The sequence below is a fragment of the Diceros bicornis genome, chromosome 5 (assembly GCF_020826845.1).
Source record: "Diceros bicornis minor isolate mBicDic1 chromosome 5, mDicBic1.mat.cur, whole genome shotgun sequence".
NCBI lineage: Eukaryota > Metazoa > Chordata > Mammalia > Perissodactyla > Rhinocerotidae > Diceros > Diceros bicornis.
In genome coordinates this window covers 93,012,251-93,027,147 of record NC_080744.1, presented here as the reverse complement: position 1 = coordinate 93,027,147, position 14,897 = coordinate 93,012,251, and the positions used below count along the sequence as shown (strand labels likewise).

The window sequence follows — 14,897 nt, the reverse complement described above, 5'->3', positions numbered from 1 at the left end:
TTTTCTTAGGCAGGTGAAGAGGCCAAGGTCTTGGGACAGCAGGGTCCTGCGTTGCCAGATACACACTCAGCTTTCTGCTTCGGCAGTTCTTTGGGACAGGCTTTCAGCCACAAAGGCACTGAAATGCAGTGACACTTAAGTGCAAAATGCCCGGTAAGAATTCAGTTTTTGATCTGCTAGGGAAAAAGATAAATTCAGAGGCTAACTGAAAGCTCTCTGTGAACTGACATAAAAAAATCTCCAGAATACAGTGTTAAATGTAATAAATAAATAAAGCAGGATGCTGAACAAGCTTTTGTGTGAAGAGGGATAGGTTCAGGAATAAAAGTCTATATTCATATTTGCTTGTACAGGAATAAGGAAACTCTTGAATACATAAGAAACTAAAAAAAGATATTCACTTATTTGGGGAAGAAGAACTGAACAGATGGAAGACATGGATAGGAGGAAGACTACTGTAAATCTTTTTATAATTTCTGGTTTTCAAATCATAGGACTTTATTACCCATTTGAAATTAAATTTAAAAAAATTTTAAACAGACTACTTGAAGTTATGGTGGGGTGGGTGTGTGGTAAAAATTAAATTAAAAATAGTCTGTATATAACAAACGAAACCAGAATCAAGATGAACAGACAACACACCAGCTGGGAGAGAATATTTGCAAAACATACATCTGACAAGGGGTTGATCTCCATAATATATAAAGAACTCACACAACTGAACAACAAAAAAAACAAGCAACCCGATCAAAAAATGGGCAGAGGAAATGAACAGACACTTCTCCAAAGAGGATATACAGATGGCCAATAGGCACATGAAAAGATGTTCAACATCACTAACCATCAGGGAAATGCAAATCAAAACAACACTAAGATATCACCTCACGCCCGTTAGAATGGCTATAATCACCAAGACAAAAAACAAGTGTTGGAGAGGATGTGGAGAAACAGGAACCCTCATACACAGCTGGTGGGAATGCAGACTGGTGCAGCCTCTATGGAAAACGGTATGGAGATTCCTCAAAGAACTAAAAATAGAGATGCCCTATGACCCAGCCATCCCACTACTGGGAATCTATCCAACGCACCTGAAATCAACAATCCAAAAAGGCTTATGCACCCCTATGTTCATTGCAGCAATCTTCACCATAGCCAAGAAGTGGAAGCAACCTCAGTGTCCCTCGACTGATAACTGGATTAAGAAAATGTGGTATACATATACAACGGAATACTACTCAGCCATAAAAAAGACAAAATCGTCCCATTTGCAACAACATGGATGGGCCTGGAGGGTATTATGTTAAGTGAAGTAAGCCAGAAGGAGAAAGACAAACACTGTATGATCTCACTCATATGTGGAATATAAACCAACACATGGACAGAGAAAACTGTATTGTGGTTACCAGGGGCAATGGGGGTCGGGGGTGGGCACAAGGGGTGAAGGGAGTCACATATATGGTGATGGACAAACAAAAATGTACAACCCAAAATTTCACAATGTTAAAAACTATTAAAACATCAATAAAATAAAAAAGTCTGTATATATTAGCCTTTCCAAATCCATTTATTTTTCCTCAAATGTCCCCCTGCCCCAATTCTCTGTCCCTGTGTTTCTTTCCTAGTCCTCTGCTCTTTGCAGCAAAAGTAGCAGTATGAAAGAACGAAACTGAAAGTAAAGTGGGGATGTGGTGTTTGGATTTAGGATGAAGTGAGTAGCAAAACGGACTTTCTTTGGGCTACCTGGAACTAGGACAACAGGAAAATCAGGTCTGTTTTTCAGCCTCCAACACCATAATACCCCCAGGCTGTGTCTCCCAAAGACTAGCTCCTCCTGAAGCAAGGGCTCACAGAAGGAGCCTTGCACCCTCGGGCTCCAACTTGTCTTCCTCACAGGTCAGGAGTAGATGTGGTAGAATCACACAGCCCTAGGCAATCAAGGATGCTCTTCATCATCGCATAGGGAAATTACTCCTGAATGGAACAGACCAACAAAACGGGGCCCTTCTCTTATTCTATGCATGTGAACGCTCATGCAGGTACACAATTCTACGTATATGTGTGCACACCTACACACACATACAGACAACCTATCCAGACAGAGTTGTTTCTGCTTTGGGACTGTAGTCATGCTTTCTAACTTAATCACCTTTTGTTGAATTTCCCCCAAACTCAGTACCAGCCAACTTTGCTGAGAAAGCCAACTGCTCAATGTCAGCTACCTTCTTGATAATTAACATACTTTCATCTTAGAAAACACCAAGAGTGAGGAAAAACACAGGTTAAGAAGGCTGAAGGCACCAAAGATAAACAAGTTTTTTTCTATGGTGCTTACTGTTTACCATTTACCATGGCCAAACAAACAAAAGCAGTTCTGTTCTTGTCCCGTCTGGCTACATATAATTATGTCATGGTAGAAACTTTATGTAGAAAAGAGTACATCTTACTGATCTTACATTAACTCAGGAGCATAATTAAATATGTTATTTAAAATAAGCTAGACTTCAAGAGAACATTTAGATATACACTTCAAGATGCAACACTCTGCCTTCTGAGGGATGCTAGTTGAGACTGAATGAGTGGCACTCATACCTGAGGGGAGGAGGGCTCCAGCAGCTTGGACAAGCTGGAGAGAACAGTGACTAGTAGGAGGGCTTCTTTGCTATTGAAGTCTTCCTCTTGGCTGCTAAGTAAATTCAACAAGGCCCTCTGAGAAAGGGAAGTACACACAGAAACATTAGCAGACATGTTACTCTCAGGGAGAAGAGACATCTAGTCAGAGACTCCTATTGAGTCTCTCCGTAGGCTGAGACAAAAAATAGTCAAAGCTACCAAAAATCCAAGAGGATAAAATCTGAAAATAAACCTGGATTGAACAGGTAGTTTCTTATCCTGTTTTTGATCATAAATCTGACTGTTCTCTTGAAAACTATGGACTCCTTCTCCTCCACCCCCTGTCAAACGTACATTAGGAATGAACTGTGCACCCAGTTTGGGGTGGTTTACAACTCCCTGAAGCCCACCCACTGACCCCAGGTTTAGACCATGCCCCAGCCGCAGCATGCCCTACACACCTTCCCTGTTTTCCTTTCTCTATTCCTCTGTCACCACCTGAAATACACTTATGTTGTCTGTCCGTCTCTTCCCCACTACAACGTAAGCTACTTGGGGGTAGGGATTTTGTCTCTTTTGTCCCCTGCTGTATCCTCAGCACCTGGAACAGTCCCTGGCACACAGTAGGAACTTTAAAATTTTTTATTAAATAAAAGTCTTCTGTGATAGAAGATCCTGATATCGTGACAACTACTGGTTAGAAACGAATAGGCTTCACTGTCCAGTCTTCATGCAATCTGACACAGCTGAAGTATATACCATGAACACAAAAACAAAGACACAACCTCCATACCTTAACGGACTTCTGGCTATCTCTTTATGTCAACTCAAACTGATTCTTAAAGGCAATGAGTGTCACAGGTTGGGGTGGCCTAATACACATCCTCCCTAGAATCTTTTAAAATGCGTTATCTTCCATTCTAAGAGCTATGTCCTGTTGCTTGGATAATGACCCAGAAAAAAACTCCTGTCCTACTTGCTCACTGTCTGCCCATTCTTACCAGCTGCCCCTGCTAACAGCCCCTTTGCAAGGACTCGCAGGCAAGTACAGCAGCTTCCCAAGGCTTCTCACCTGGAACTGCCGGATCTGGAATGCTGCTCTTTCATTGACACTGACTTCCACCTCTTCTTCCTCCTTATCTGTGACATCTAGGAAAAGAAAAGAACTCTATCTTCTTTGAAAACGACTTAGGCTTTTTTGGCCTTTTAATAGCTAAAATTTTAGAAAGCCCAAAAAGTCTGGAGGCAGATTTCAATACATTCCTAACATTCTGCAATTTCTTAATACTACATTCCCTTTTCCAGTCACTATGTGTGGTTAAGTGTAATCTAATAAGCGCTACTTCTGAATCCACTAGATGTCACTCCTTAGCAACATCAGGACTGTTCTCCAGTGTCCTCTGGTAGGTTAGCAAATAGAATCAAGAGGCTTGATGTTAAGAAAGAGAAACTCAGATCGAGCCAATTTATCAAAATTGAAATGCCCACCCAGAGCCCTGAGAAACTGATGAATCTTGGGCTGATAGAACTGCTGCACAGCACTGAAGACCTTCTGCAAACCCTCCAAGCACAGCAGTGAGATGCTCTTTCCTTTCTCTTTCTTTCCCAACTCTTCCACTGAAGTAGGAATGGAAGTGTATCTCCAAAGCAAGACCCTGAAGAAGGGAAAAGTAATTTTATTTTTAAAGTCAGGTTCACTGAAGTACAATTTACATACAGTAAAATTCACACCCTGTGAATGTACAGTTCTATGAATTTTGGCAAACTTGCACAGTGTGTAATCAGCCCCACAATCAAGATATTTCCAACACCTCAAAAGTTCCCTGGTGCTCCTCTGTAGTCAATTCTCTCCCCATCATTTTCCAAGCAATCACTGATCTGATTCCTGTCTCTATGGTTTTACTACTTACAGAATATCATATAAAAATGGTATCATTCAGTAGGTAGCCTTTTGAGTCTGGTCAGCTTGGCAAGCATATGCTCTGGAGATTCACCTATGCTGCTACATGTATCAGTAGTTTGTCCCATTGTATTGCTGAACAGTACTCCCCAGTATGGATGTACCACAGTTTATCCATTCACCAATTTATGCATCTACTTGTTGATGGACTTTTGGGTTGCTTCCAGATTTTGCTGTTACCAATCAAGCTGCTACACACAAACCATTAAATGGACATCTGCTTTCATTTCTTTTGGGTAAATATATAAGAGTGGAATGAGTAGATCTTATGGTAGGTGTGTGCTTAACTTTTTAAGAAACTGCCAAACTGTTTTCCAAACTGGCTGTACCATTTACATTCCCAACAACAGTGTAGAAGAGTTCAACTTCATCCATATCCACGACAACACTTTGGTATGGTCAATCTTTTTACTTGCAGGCATTCTAATAGGTGTTCAGTGATCTCTCATTATAATTTTAATTTGCATTTACCTAATGACTAATTATGTTGACCATTCTTTTGTGTCCTTATTTGCCATCTATATATTTTCTTTGGTAAAGTATCTGTTCAAATATTTCACTCATTTATTTTTAAATTCGGTTGTTTTCTTATTAACAAGTTGAAGAGTTCTTTATATACTATGGTTACCAGTCCTTCATCGGACATGCATTTTGCAAATATTTTCTCCTACTGTGTGGCTTTTCTTTTCATTTCTTTTAAGAGTGTTTTTCAAAAAGCAGAGTTAAAAAAATTTTAAGTATACATTGTGCTTCTGGTGTTATATCTAATAAACCTTTACCTAAAACAAGGTCATAAAGATTTTTCTGTTTTCTTCTAGATGTGTTACAACTTTTGGTTTTACACTTATGGTCTCTGATCTATTTCAAGTTAATTTTTTGTATGTGACATGAGGAATGGATAAAGGTCCTTTTTTTTGCATATCAACATGCAATTGTTTCAAAACCATTTGTTGAAGACTCTTCTTTCTCCATTGCATTACCTTGGCGCCTTTGTCAAAAATCAAATGCCCATATTCGTGTGACCAATTTCTGAACTATATAACCTGTTCCATTGATTCTGCCAATACCACACTATTTTAAATTCAGCAACTTTATAGTAATACTTGAAATCAAATAGTGTGAGTCCTCTAATTTTGTTCTTTTATTTCAAACTTCTTTTAGTTATTCTACATCCTTTACTGTTCCATATAAATTTTAGAATCATCTTCTCAAAACCTATAATAAACCTTGACAGGATTTTGATTGGGATTGTGTTGAATCTATGGATCAATTTAGGAAGAATTCACACCTTGATAATATTGAATCTTCCAACCCACTGTATATCTTCCATTTACTTGGGACTCCCTTGATTCCTCTCATTAATGATTTTTAGTTTTCATCACAAATCTTGCACGTTTGTTAGATTTATCACTAAGCAGTTCACATTTTGTGATGCTATTGTAAATGGTACTGTTTTTTAAATTTCAATTTCCAACTGTTCACTGCTAGTATATAAATGAAAATACTAAGCCTGTATCCTGCAACCTTGCTAAACTTACTTACTTAGATCTAGTAGCTTTTCTTTTTATTCTTTGGAATTTTTTATGAAGACAATTATAATGTCTATAAAGACAGCGTTATTTCTTCCTTCCCAATTTGAATGCCTTTTCTTTCTTTTTCCTGCCTTACTGCACTGCCTACTGCACTGTACTGGACCTCTAGTACAATGTTGAATAGTAGTGGTGAGAGCAAAGTGAGGAAAGCATTCAGTCTTTCTTCATTAAGCATGATGTTAACTACAGGTTTTTTGTAGATTTCCTTTACCAGATTGAGAAAGGTCTCTTTTATTCCTGGTTTGCTGAGAGATCTTACCATGATTTATGTTGAATTTTGATTTCCTGCATCTATTGAGATGATCATATGGTTTTTCCTTTAGTCTGTTGATATGGTGAATTACATTGACTGATTTACAAATTTTGAGCCAACCTTGCATCTCTGAGAAAAATCCCACTTAATTATGATATATTATCCTTCTTATAAATTGTTGGGGTGAATTTGCTAATATTTTTTACATCTTTATTCATAAGGGAAATTGGTCTGTTGTTTTCTTAAAATGTCTTTGGCTGGGTTTGGTTATCTGGCTAATTTACGTTGACCTCAGAAAACAAGGTGGGACATGTTCTCTCCTTTTCTATTTTCCGGAAGAGTTTACATAAATTGGTAATACTTCTTCCTTAAATGTTTGGTAGAACTTACCAGTGAAGACATCTAGGTCTGGAGTTTTCATCGAGGGAAAACTTTGTACCATAAGTTCAATTTCTTTATTCGAGATAGGATCATTCAGGTTAGCTATTTCTTCTTGAGTGGGCTTTCAAGAAATTTGTCCATTTCATCTAAGTTATCAAGTTTGTTGGCATAAAGTTAATATTCTCTTATTATCAATTTTTAATGTCTGTAGAATCAGAAGTGATGTCCCCTCTTCCTCATACCTGATATTTGTCATTTGCTTCTTCTCTCTTTGCCTGACCAGCCTGGCTAAGGTTTATTAAATTTATTGATCTCAAACAACTAGCTTTCTGGTTTCATTCACTTTCTCTCTTGTTTCTCTTTATTTTCAATGGTTCTACTTTGGTCTTTATTATTTCCTTCTTTCTGCTTACTTTCATTGTAATCTGCTCTTCTTTTTCTATTTTCTTAATGTGGAAGCTTAGATTAGAGATTTGACCCTTTTTTCCTAATATAATCACCGATTGTTCTACATTTCTACCTAGACGCTGCTTTAGCTGGACCATGCAAATTTTAATATGTTGTGTGTTCATTTTCATTCTGTTCAAGACACTTTCTAATTTCTGACTTTCGCTTTGACTATGGGTTATTTAAAAATGCATTTAATTTCCAAATATATGGGGATTATCTATATATTTTTGTTATTACTTTCTCGTTTAGTTCTGTTGTAGTCAGAGAATATACTGATTTCTACTGTTAAAATTTGCTGAATTTGTTTTATGACCCCAAATATGGTACATCTTGATGAATGTACCATGTGCATATGAAAAGAATATGTTTTTTTCCCCTTTGGTGAGGAAGATTAGCCCTGAGCTAACATCTATTGCCAATCCTCCTCTTTTTGCCAAGGAAGATTGGCCCCAGGCTAACATGCCCATGTTCCTCTACTTTATATGTGGGATGCCTGCCACAGCATGGTTTGATAAGCTATGCGTAGGTCCACACCCGGGATCTGAACCCGTGAACCCCAGGCCGCTGAAGCACAGTGCACAAACTTAAACACTACGCCACTGGGCCAGCCCCAAGAATGTATTTTGAAACTGTTGTTGAATGTTCTATAAGTGTCAGTTAAGTCAAGCTGGATGATAGTGTTGTTCAAGTCTTCTATGTCCTTCCTGATTTTCTATCTACTAATTCTATTGATTACTGAGAAAAGCAGATTATTATTTGTGTATTTCTCCTTCAGTTCTATCAGTTTTTGCTTCAAGTATTTTGAAGTTCTGTTGTTAGGTACATACACATTTAAAATTATGCCTACTTGATGAATTATTTAGTCATTATGTAACATCCCTCTTTATTCCTGGTAATAGATTAACATTTTATATGTGATTAACAATCCACACCAAAGCAGGACTGGAAAAAAGACCCAATATTAGTGACTGCACTTTCACTCTTAGGGCATATAAAGTTACATATGCCCTAAACCACCTTCGCCCCCCTGCAATTTCCTCTCTTGGAGACTCCACAGCAAGTGGAACAGGTTTCTGAGTGTGAGAGTGGCTTACCGAGTTATGTCACAGAGGTTCTGAAAGATCTTCTCTGGGTTCTGGCCATCAGGGCCACTCACACGCCCTGTTTCCTTCAGCTGCTGTACCTTCTGCAAAGCCACACTCACCGCATAGCGCATAAACTCATTGCTGGACCTTAAGACAGACAGGCTCTCTTCGTGACTTTGCGTACTGTCCCTAGAGAGGAAAAGAAATAGATCCCTCACTGCTATTGGGATCTGGAGGTAGGCTTTCTAGGGACTGCTCAGAACAGCAGCACCAGCAAGCTCTGAACAACAGACTCGAGCCAGACCATATCAGAGTCACTGCCATGGCTGCCCTTCTACAATTATCATTCTCAGTGTTACCTCATTTTGCCCCCCTCCTCTAATTCTTTTACTTTGATAAAATTTAAATGTCACTCTTAGTTTTCTTTAGTTTTTTTTTGTTGTTCCTTTGGTTTTTCCATTCAGGTTTTTCTTTCTTCCCTTTTTATCTGTTACAGGCATACCTCATTTTACTGCGCTTCACTTGACTGCACTTCGCAGATATTGTTTTTCACAAGACCCACCACCAGCAAAAAGATTATGACTTGCTGAAGGCTCAGATGATGGTTAGCATTTTTCAGCAGTAAAGTATTTTTTAATTAAGGTATGTACATTGTTCTTTTAGACATAATACTATTGCACACTTAATAGACTACAGTATAGTGTAAACATAACTTTTATATGCATTGGGAAACCAAAAAATTCGTGTGACTCACTTTATTGCAATATTTGCTTTACTGCAGTGGTCTGGGGCTGAACCTGGAATATCTCTAAGGTATGCCTATATTGTGTTCAAGCTGCTTAGGTAGATTTTCGTACACCACCTAGTTGGAATTCATCCCTATCTTTTCATTCATTAGTCCACTGTTTCTGATCTTTTTGTGAGCAAGATCGGCCCTGGGCGAACATCCAATGCCAATCCTCCTCTTTTTGCTGAGGAAGATTGGCCCTGGGCTAACTAACATTCGTGTCCATCTTCCTCTACTTTATATGGGACCCCGCCACAGCATGGCTTGACAAGCAGTGCGTCGGTCCACGCCCAGGATCTGAAGCTGCGAACCCCGGCCCGCCGAAGCAGAGTGCACAAACTTAATTGCTACGCCACCAGGCCGGCCCCCTCCTGGCTTATTTTTTTTACTGTATATACAGTAAGAATTGTGAATCCAAACTAGGTAATACTAGTGAACCTGGGTAGGTGTTATTATCTTCATTCTGCTGCTTGCTGTCTTGGAGCACTCTATTAGAACCTTACCTGAAAAGAGCAGTGAGAAGATCAGACACAAATTTCATGGACAAAAAACTATCATTTGTTTTGTTGGCTGTTTTAGTTCTGCCTTTACCAGCTTTTTCATTAAGGACGTCAGAGAGTTTCTTGTAACTCATAAATAAGCTCAGAACCTCCTCAAACTTATTCTTACTGTGTAAAAGGAAAAAGAGACCACCAAGGACAAGCATCAGAATATTGTGGTTTACTCTAGCATACAGTAATAAGGAGATCACAATGCTTCTTTAAATGTCATATTTTAGACACCACATTACAAATGAATGGATCTTCGTTAACACAGCACTCCCAAGTCACACCAATCTATCTGGGTTATTTTTTTTCCTTTCTTATTTATACCAGTCAATGCAGAGCACGAAAGTTCAATACTACCACCAATCAAAATTTCTCTATTAAAATCGGAAGTTCTTGAGTCCAGGGCCTGAGGAATTTTGAATAAATTAAAGCCTGCTAGAGGGACAACATTCACTGGCCTGTCTGGCATATGCTTTGGTGTTCTTTGGTAGAAAGAACATAGTTCGGTCTTAGGCCATCTAAGAGATAGTGTCATGGTCTGTGGTCTGTTCAGTCCCTAGCATATTGTTAGCGTTTAAAAAAATATACATATCAAATGGACTATTCATCAAACCGCAAGTAGAGTTATAGCATACCTTACCTGAAATTACTTATGGAGAAATTATATTCTATTAGGACCTCACAGACTCCCATTACTAGAAAAGCACAGATATTATTTTTAATGCCAACACCAGTGCTCTGAGAAAAATCTGCTGATTTATCCTAAAAGACACAAGATAAAAATTAATAAGCCACTAAAAACCTCCATTATTCTACACAGCTGAGACTTAAGAATTACCAGTTCAAAGTCCTCTAGTTCACTCTTAATCATTCTATTAGTAATAGACTCCAACATATCATCTAAGTCTTGGTAGAATCCTTCTTCTTCCTCCTCCTCTTCTTCCTGCTGTAGGGGCATCACTCTACTCTTATACCAGGCCAAACAGTGCTGAATACAGCACAGCAAATAATCCTGTCGAAGAAAATAATAAATATTTTTTAGTGTTAAAGGATAACCTATGAAGCTGCTGATAATCAACAAATAATCCTTATCTATAAGGCTAAAGTAAGTTATTCATTAGCATCACAAATTAAGTCAATCTGAATTAACAAAACTGGAAAAAAAATAATTGAACTAACAGAGGCATTGTTTTCTGGCCTTTCCCAAAGGAACTGGCTTCATAAGTAGCTGACACCTCAGAATGCAACATGAGATCTGCTATCTCTGATCTGGTACAAACACCACGGAGCCAGGCTGTGAAATTAAATGCTCTCTAGCTCCTTCGAGTCCCAGAAGCTATTCTAAAGATAGGGGTTTATGTTGAGGGAACCTTTGGAAGACCAACATAGCATCTCCGAACCAGGCTGAGGACATCTCATGGCACAGAAGGCCCAGGTATGAAGGCAGACTATGACAAGTGAAGCACTACCCCCTTCCCCTGCCATGAGTTCTAAGTCACCTGGGGTGGGAGAGTTTCAGTTTTTATCTTCTCTTCGCTGTCTTTCTGAGGCTGGACAACAAGAACAGAAAACCAACCTGTCACAGTTCCTCTGAAGGTTCAACAGAGTGCCAATTCTAGCTCAGCCTAAATCATATACTCCCTCCAGACTAATGAAGCAGGTCCCCTGGGTTCATCTGCTTCTAAGTGACCTCCCTCCCGCCATTCTAAAGTATATTTATTTAGTATATATAATCAAAGAGGCAAAAATGGGAGATAAAACGCTCCTTGGGAGAAGTGGTGGATGCCTTGATTTAGTAAAGTGCTGACACGGAGATATCTTACCAATAGACTCAAAATGATAATAGTTATAAAAGATAAGCAGGGAAGATTTAAAAGTAAAAATTCATTTGGGAGTAAAAGGAACAAAGCTTCCCAGGGAAAGCTAAAGGTGTATCTTTCTGAAGATCAACCCTACCAAGAGGGTTGATATTTTTACTTAACAGTGAAAATAACAGTTATAGGAGGAATAAAAGTCTCACCAGTGGTTCTTGTAGAGAGATCTGATCTCCTTGGGTCAGAATACAAGCCTCTAATTTCAGAGGAGGCAGCACATCAGATTTTGGCTCATAGCACTGCTTTAACTGTGTATGGTAAGGAAAAGAGACATCATGGCTCATGAATGCTTTTCACTTTTTTAATTCATCAGGCTAATGGCACCTTTAATGTCCGATGTCTTCTAAAACATATTCCCCAACTGCCCAAAGAACAATGCAGCAAAATCTGTGTTGCTTTGACTTGCCCACATCCTTTGCCCTTAATTTAGGCATCGTACTGATTGAGATCTCCTTTCCTATTCCAATTCCATTATCTCTCCTACAAAACATCATACTGTCTCATACCAATTCCCCAACTTGCAGAGCCCATCAGCATTTTCAGCATAACTTGATGGTTAAGAACATAGGCTCTACGGGCCGGCCCCGTGGTGTAGCAGTTAAGCGCGTGTGCTCTGCTGCTGGCAGCCCGGGTTTGGATCCCAGGCACACACCGAGGCACCGCTTGCCAGGCCATGCTGTGGCAGCATCCCATATAAAGTAGAGGAAGATGGGCACGGATGTTAGCCTAGTGCCAGTCTTCCTCAGCAAAAAGAGGAGCATTGGCATGGATGTTAGCTCAGAGCTAATCTTCCTCACCAAAAAAAAAAAAAAAAAAAAAAAGAATATAGGCTCTAGAGTCAGACTGGCTGAGTCCCAAATCCCAGTACCATCACTTATTAATTATTTTGATAAAGATATCCATGCCTTGGTTCCTCATCTGTGAAATGAGGATATTATTAATATAAACATACAAAGCTGCATAAGCATTAAACATGCCAATACATGTAAAGGGCTTCAAACACTATTTGACACAAAAACAGAGCTCAAAAAAAGGTAAGTTGTAATTTTTCTCTTTCTTACTTTTGGAGTTTGCAGAATTTAACTGGTCGACATACTAACCTGAGTTGCTCTATGCCTTTAGTCATAATTTTCAATTCTTGTTAAATGTGCAAATGTAGATGGGCTGATCATTACAGTTTGAAAGATACAATATAGCTAGCAGGATATAAATTTTATATAGGATCAGTCCCAAGGCCTATTGAAAAGCTTTTAACAAACAGTATCGTACCTTCCAACAATCTCTACACGTCTGAGACCTTAATTTCAAATGGAGCTTCTTCAGCAGAATGATCACAAAGCAATGGCATAAAAACGGGAGAGAGAAAGAAAAAGAGAACTTCCATTTATAGCAAAAGGGTAGACTAGGGGTCTGGAGAAACCCTCCTGGTAAAGAACAACAAAAAATATTGCATTAAGGGGCCAGCGTGGTGGCGTAGTGGTTAAGTTCGTGTGCTCTGCTTCAGCGGCCCAGGATTCGCGGGTTTGGATCCCCCGTGCGGACCTACACACCGCTCATCAAGCCACGCTGTGGCAGCGTCCCACATATAAAATAGAGGATGATTGGCACAGATGTTAGCTCAGGGCAAATCTTCCTCCCAGAAAAAAAATTACATTAAAAATTTTACATAGATATATTTTTTTATTAAATAGATAACCTAGATGATAGAAAAATAAGAGAATTCCTTAGAGGTCTGAATATGTTACAAAATGTTATAAAGCAAGAATCTTAGCAAATAAATGAGCAAATGAGCTCTGGAACTAGTGTCTACTCTGGCAGCATATGCCAAGCCCTGAGGCCTAGAGCTACAGTTATAGAAGGAATCATGGAATTGAAGACTAACTCATGGGGTGGAGGCTGTATCAGAGACCCTCACATAAAGCTGGAATTCTCAGAAGGAGAAACTATATCCACTACATGGAGGAAGATGGCAAGGATATGTACCTAACTGACCCGTGACTTTAGGTGGAGGGGGGAAAACAGTCTCCTCTGGGAATTTCTAGCCACAACTAGTCTCCAAATGTAGTTGGGGCTAGAATTCACACTACTTGTGTGTCAAAAGCTAAAAATTTCATTTGAAGTTTAGATTAATGAAAGATAGTATATAACTTCCAAACAAATAAGGGAAAAAGAGAATAGGGAAATAACTAGACAATTTCAAATTTTACACAAACCAGAAAAAGAGGGAAGATTCCCTCATCATTTTACTAAGCCCCAACTAAACCAAGGAAGTTCAGCAGGAGAAATGAAAATTATAAGCCATTCCCTCTTGTAAACATATACGTAAAAATCCTAAATGAAAATGGAATCCAGGAATGTATAAAAAAGGTAATACATCATAATCAATTTGGATTTATCCCAGGAATGCAATGTTGGTTTAAAAGTGCAAGTGAAAGAAGTCAATCACAAAAGACCACATACTGTTTGACTCTATTTATATGAATGTCCAGAATAGGCAATTTTCCGAAATAGAAAGTAGATTAGTGGTTGCTTAGGGCTGGGAGAGTGGGGGAAGGATGGGAAAATTAGAAGGTGGTGGCTAAAGGGGTGGGCTTGTGTTCTGAGGTGATGAAATGTTCTAAAATTGATTGTGGTGATGGTTGCACAACTCTATGAATATACTAAAAACCAATGAGTTGTACAATTTAATGGGTGAATTGTATGGTATGTGAATTATATCTCAATAAAGCTGTTATAAAAAAAAAAGATTCAAATAAATGCTTAATGAATAGATGTTGGGAGTAAAAGGGCTTATTTACACCAGATATTCTCCAGCCAAATTCTTCTCATGATGGTCCTTTGAAACATTTCATAATTTAAAAACTTTTTTAAACGGAAAAGTACAGAAAACAACCTAATAGACACTCATGTATATGTCACTCAGATTTGACTGATGTCAATATTTTGCTGTATTTGCTCCAGATCACTTTTCTTTCCTTTAGAAATAAAACATAACAGATACAGCTGCTGATAGCCCTTGTACCAATGGTTCTTCAAAATGTCCTTCTGACTTAAGATGTAGACTGTGAACTGAGAGGGATAACTGTTACATGATGACAATATGGCAGGTAGATAAGTGGTGATTAAAATAAAGCAACCCCAATACCGCATCATATACCCTAGGCATGTTCAAAATGTACCAGTGTACTAGTTGGGAATTATTTTATATTTTGAAAAGTATGAAAAACGTCAATTGCCTCTCAATGCCTCATTATCTGTTCTCTATATTCATAAAAATATATTTTACCTGTGAAAGCAGAATCTGCATGATTGAATTAGCCAGCTGAGAGTTCCTTCGAAGGACATCATAGAACCCCT

General features: G+C 38.7%; 1 protein-coding gene across 3 annotated transcripts in view; it reads right to left on the bottom strand.

Moving 5' to 3' along the window:
• FANCI (FA complementation group I) overlaps positions 1-14,897 on the bottom strand; it is a 122,528-nt gene that overhangs the window by 17,139 nt on the left and 90,492 nt on the right. For all 3 annotated transcript variants that reach the window (XM_058542426.1, XM_058542424.1, XM_058542425.1), the window contains exons 19-27: positions 14,827-14,895; positions 11,687-11,788; positions 10,505-10,678; positions 10,307-10,428; positions 9,622-9,786; positions 8,341-8,520; positions 4,099-4,265; positions 3,683-3,759; positions 2,590-2,706 (exon numbers count right to left, since the gene is read on the bottom strand). In XM_058542426.1, coding sequence (XP_058398409.1) covers positions 2,590-2,706; positions 3,683-3,759; positions 4,099-4,265; positions 8,341-8,520; positions 9,622-9,786; positions 10,307-10,428; positions 10,505-10,678; positions 11,687-11,788; positions 14,827-14,895 — 1,173 coding nt within the window. The remainder of the gene's footprint in view (positions 1-2,589; positions 2,707-3,682; positions 3,760-4,098; positions 4,266-8,340; positions 8,521-9,621; positions 9,787-10,306; positions 10,429-10,504; positions 10,679-11,686; positions 11,789-14,826; positions 14,896-14,897) is intronic.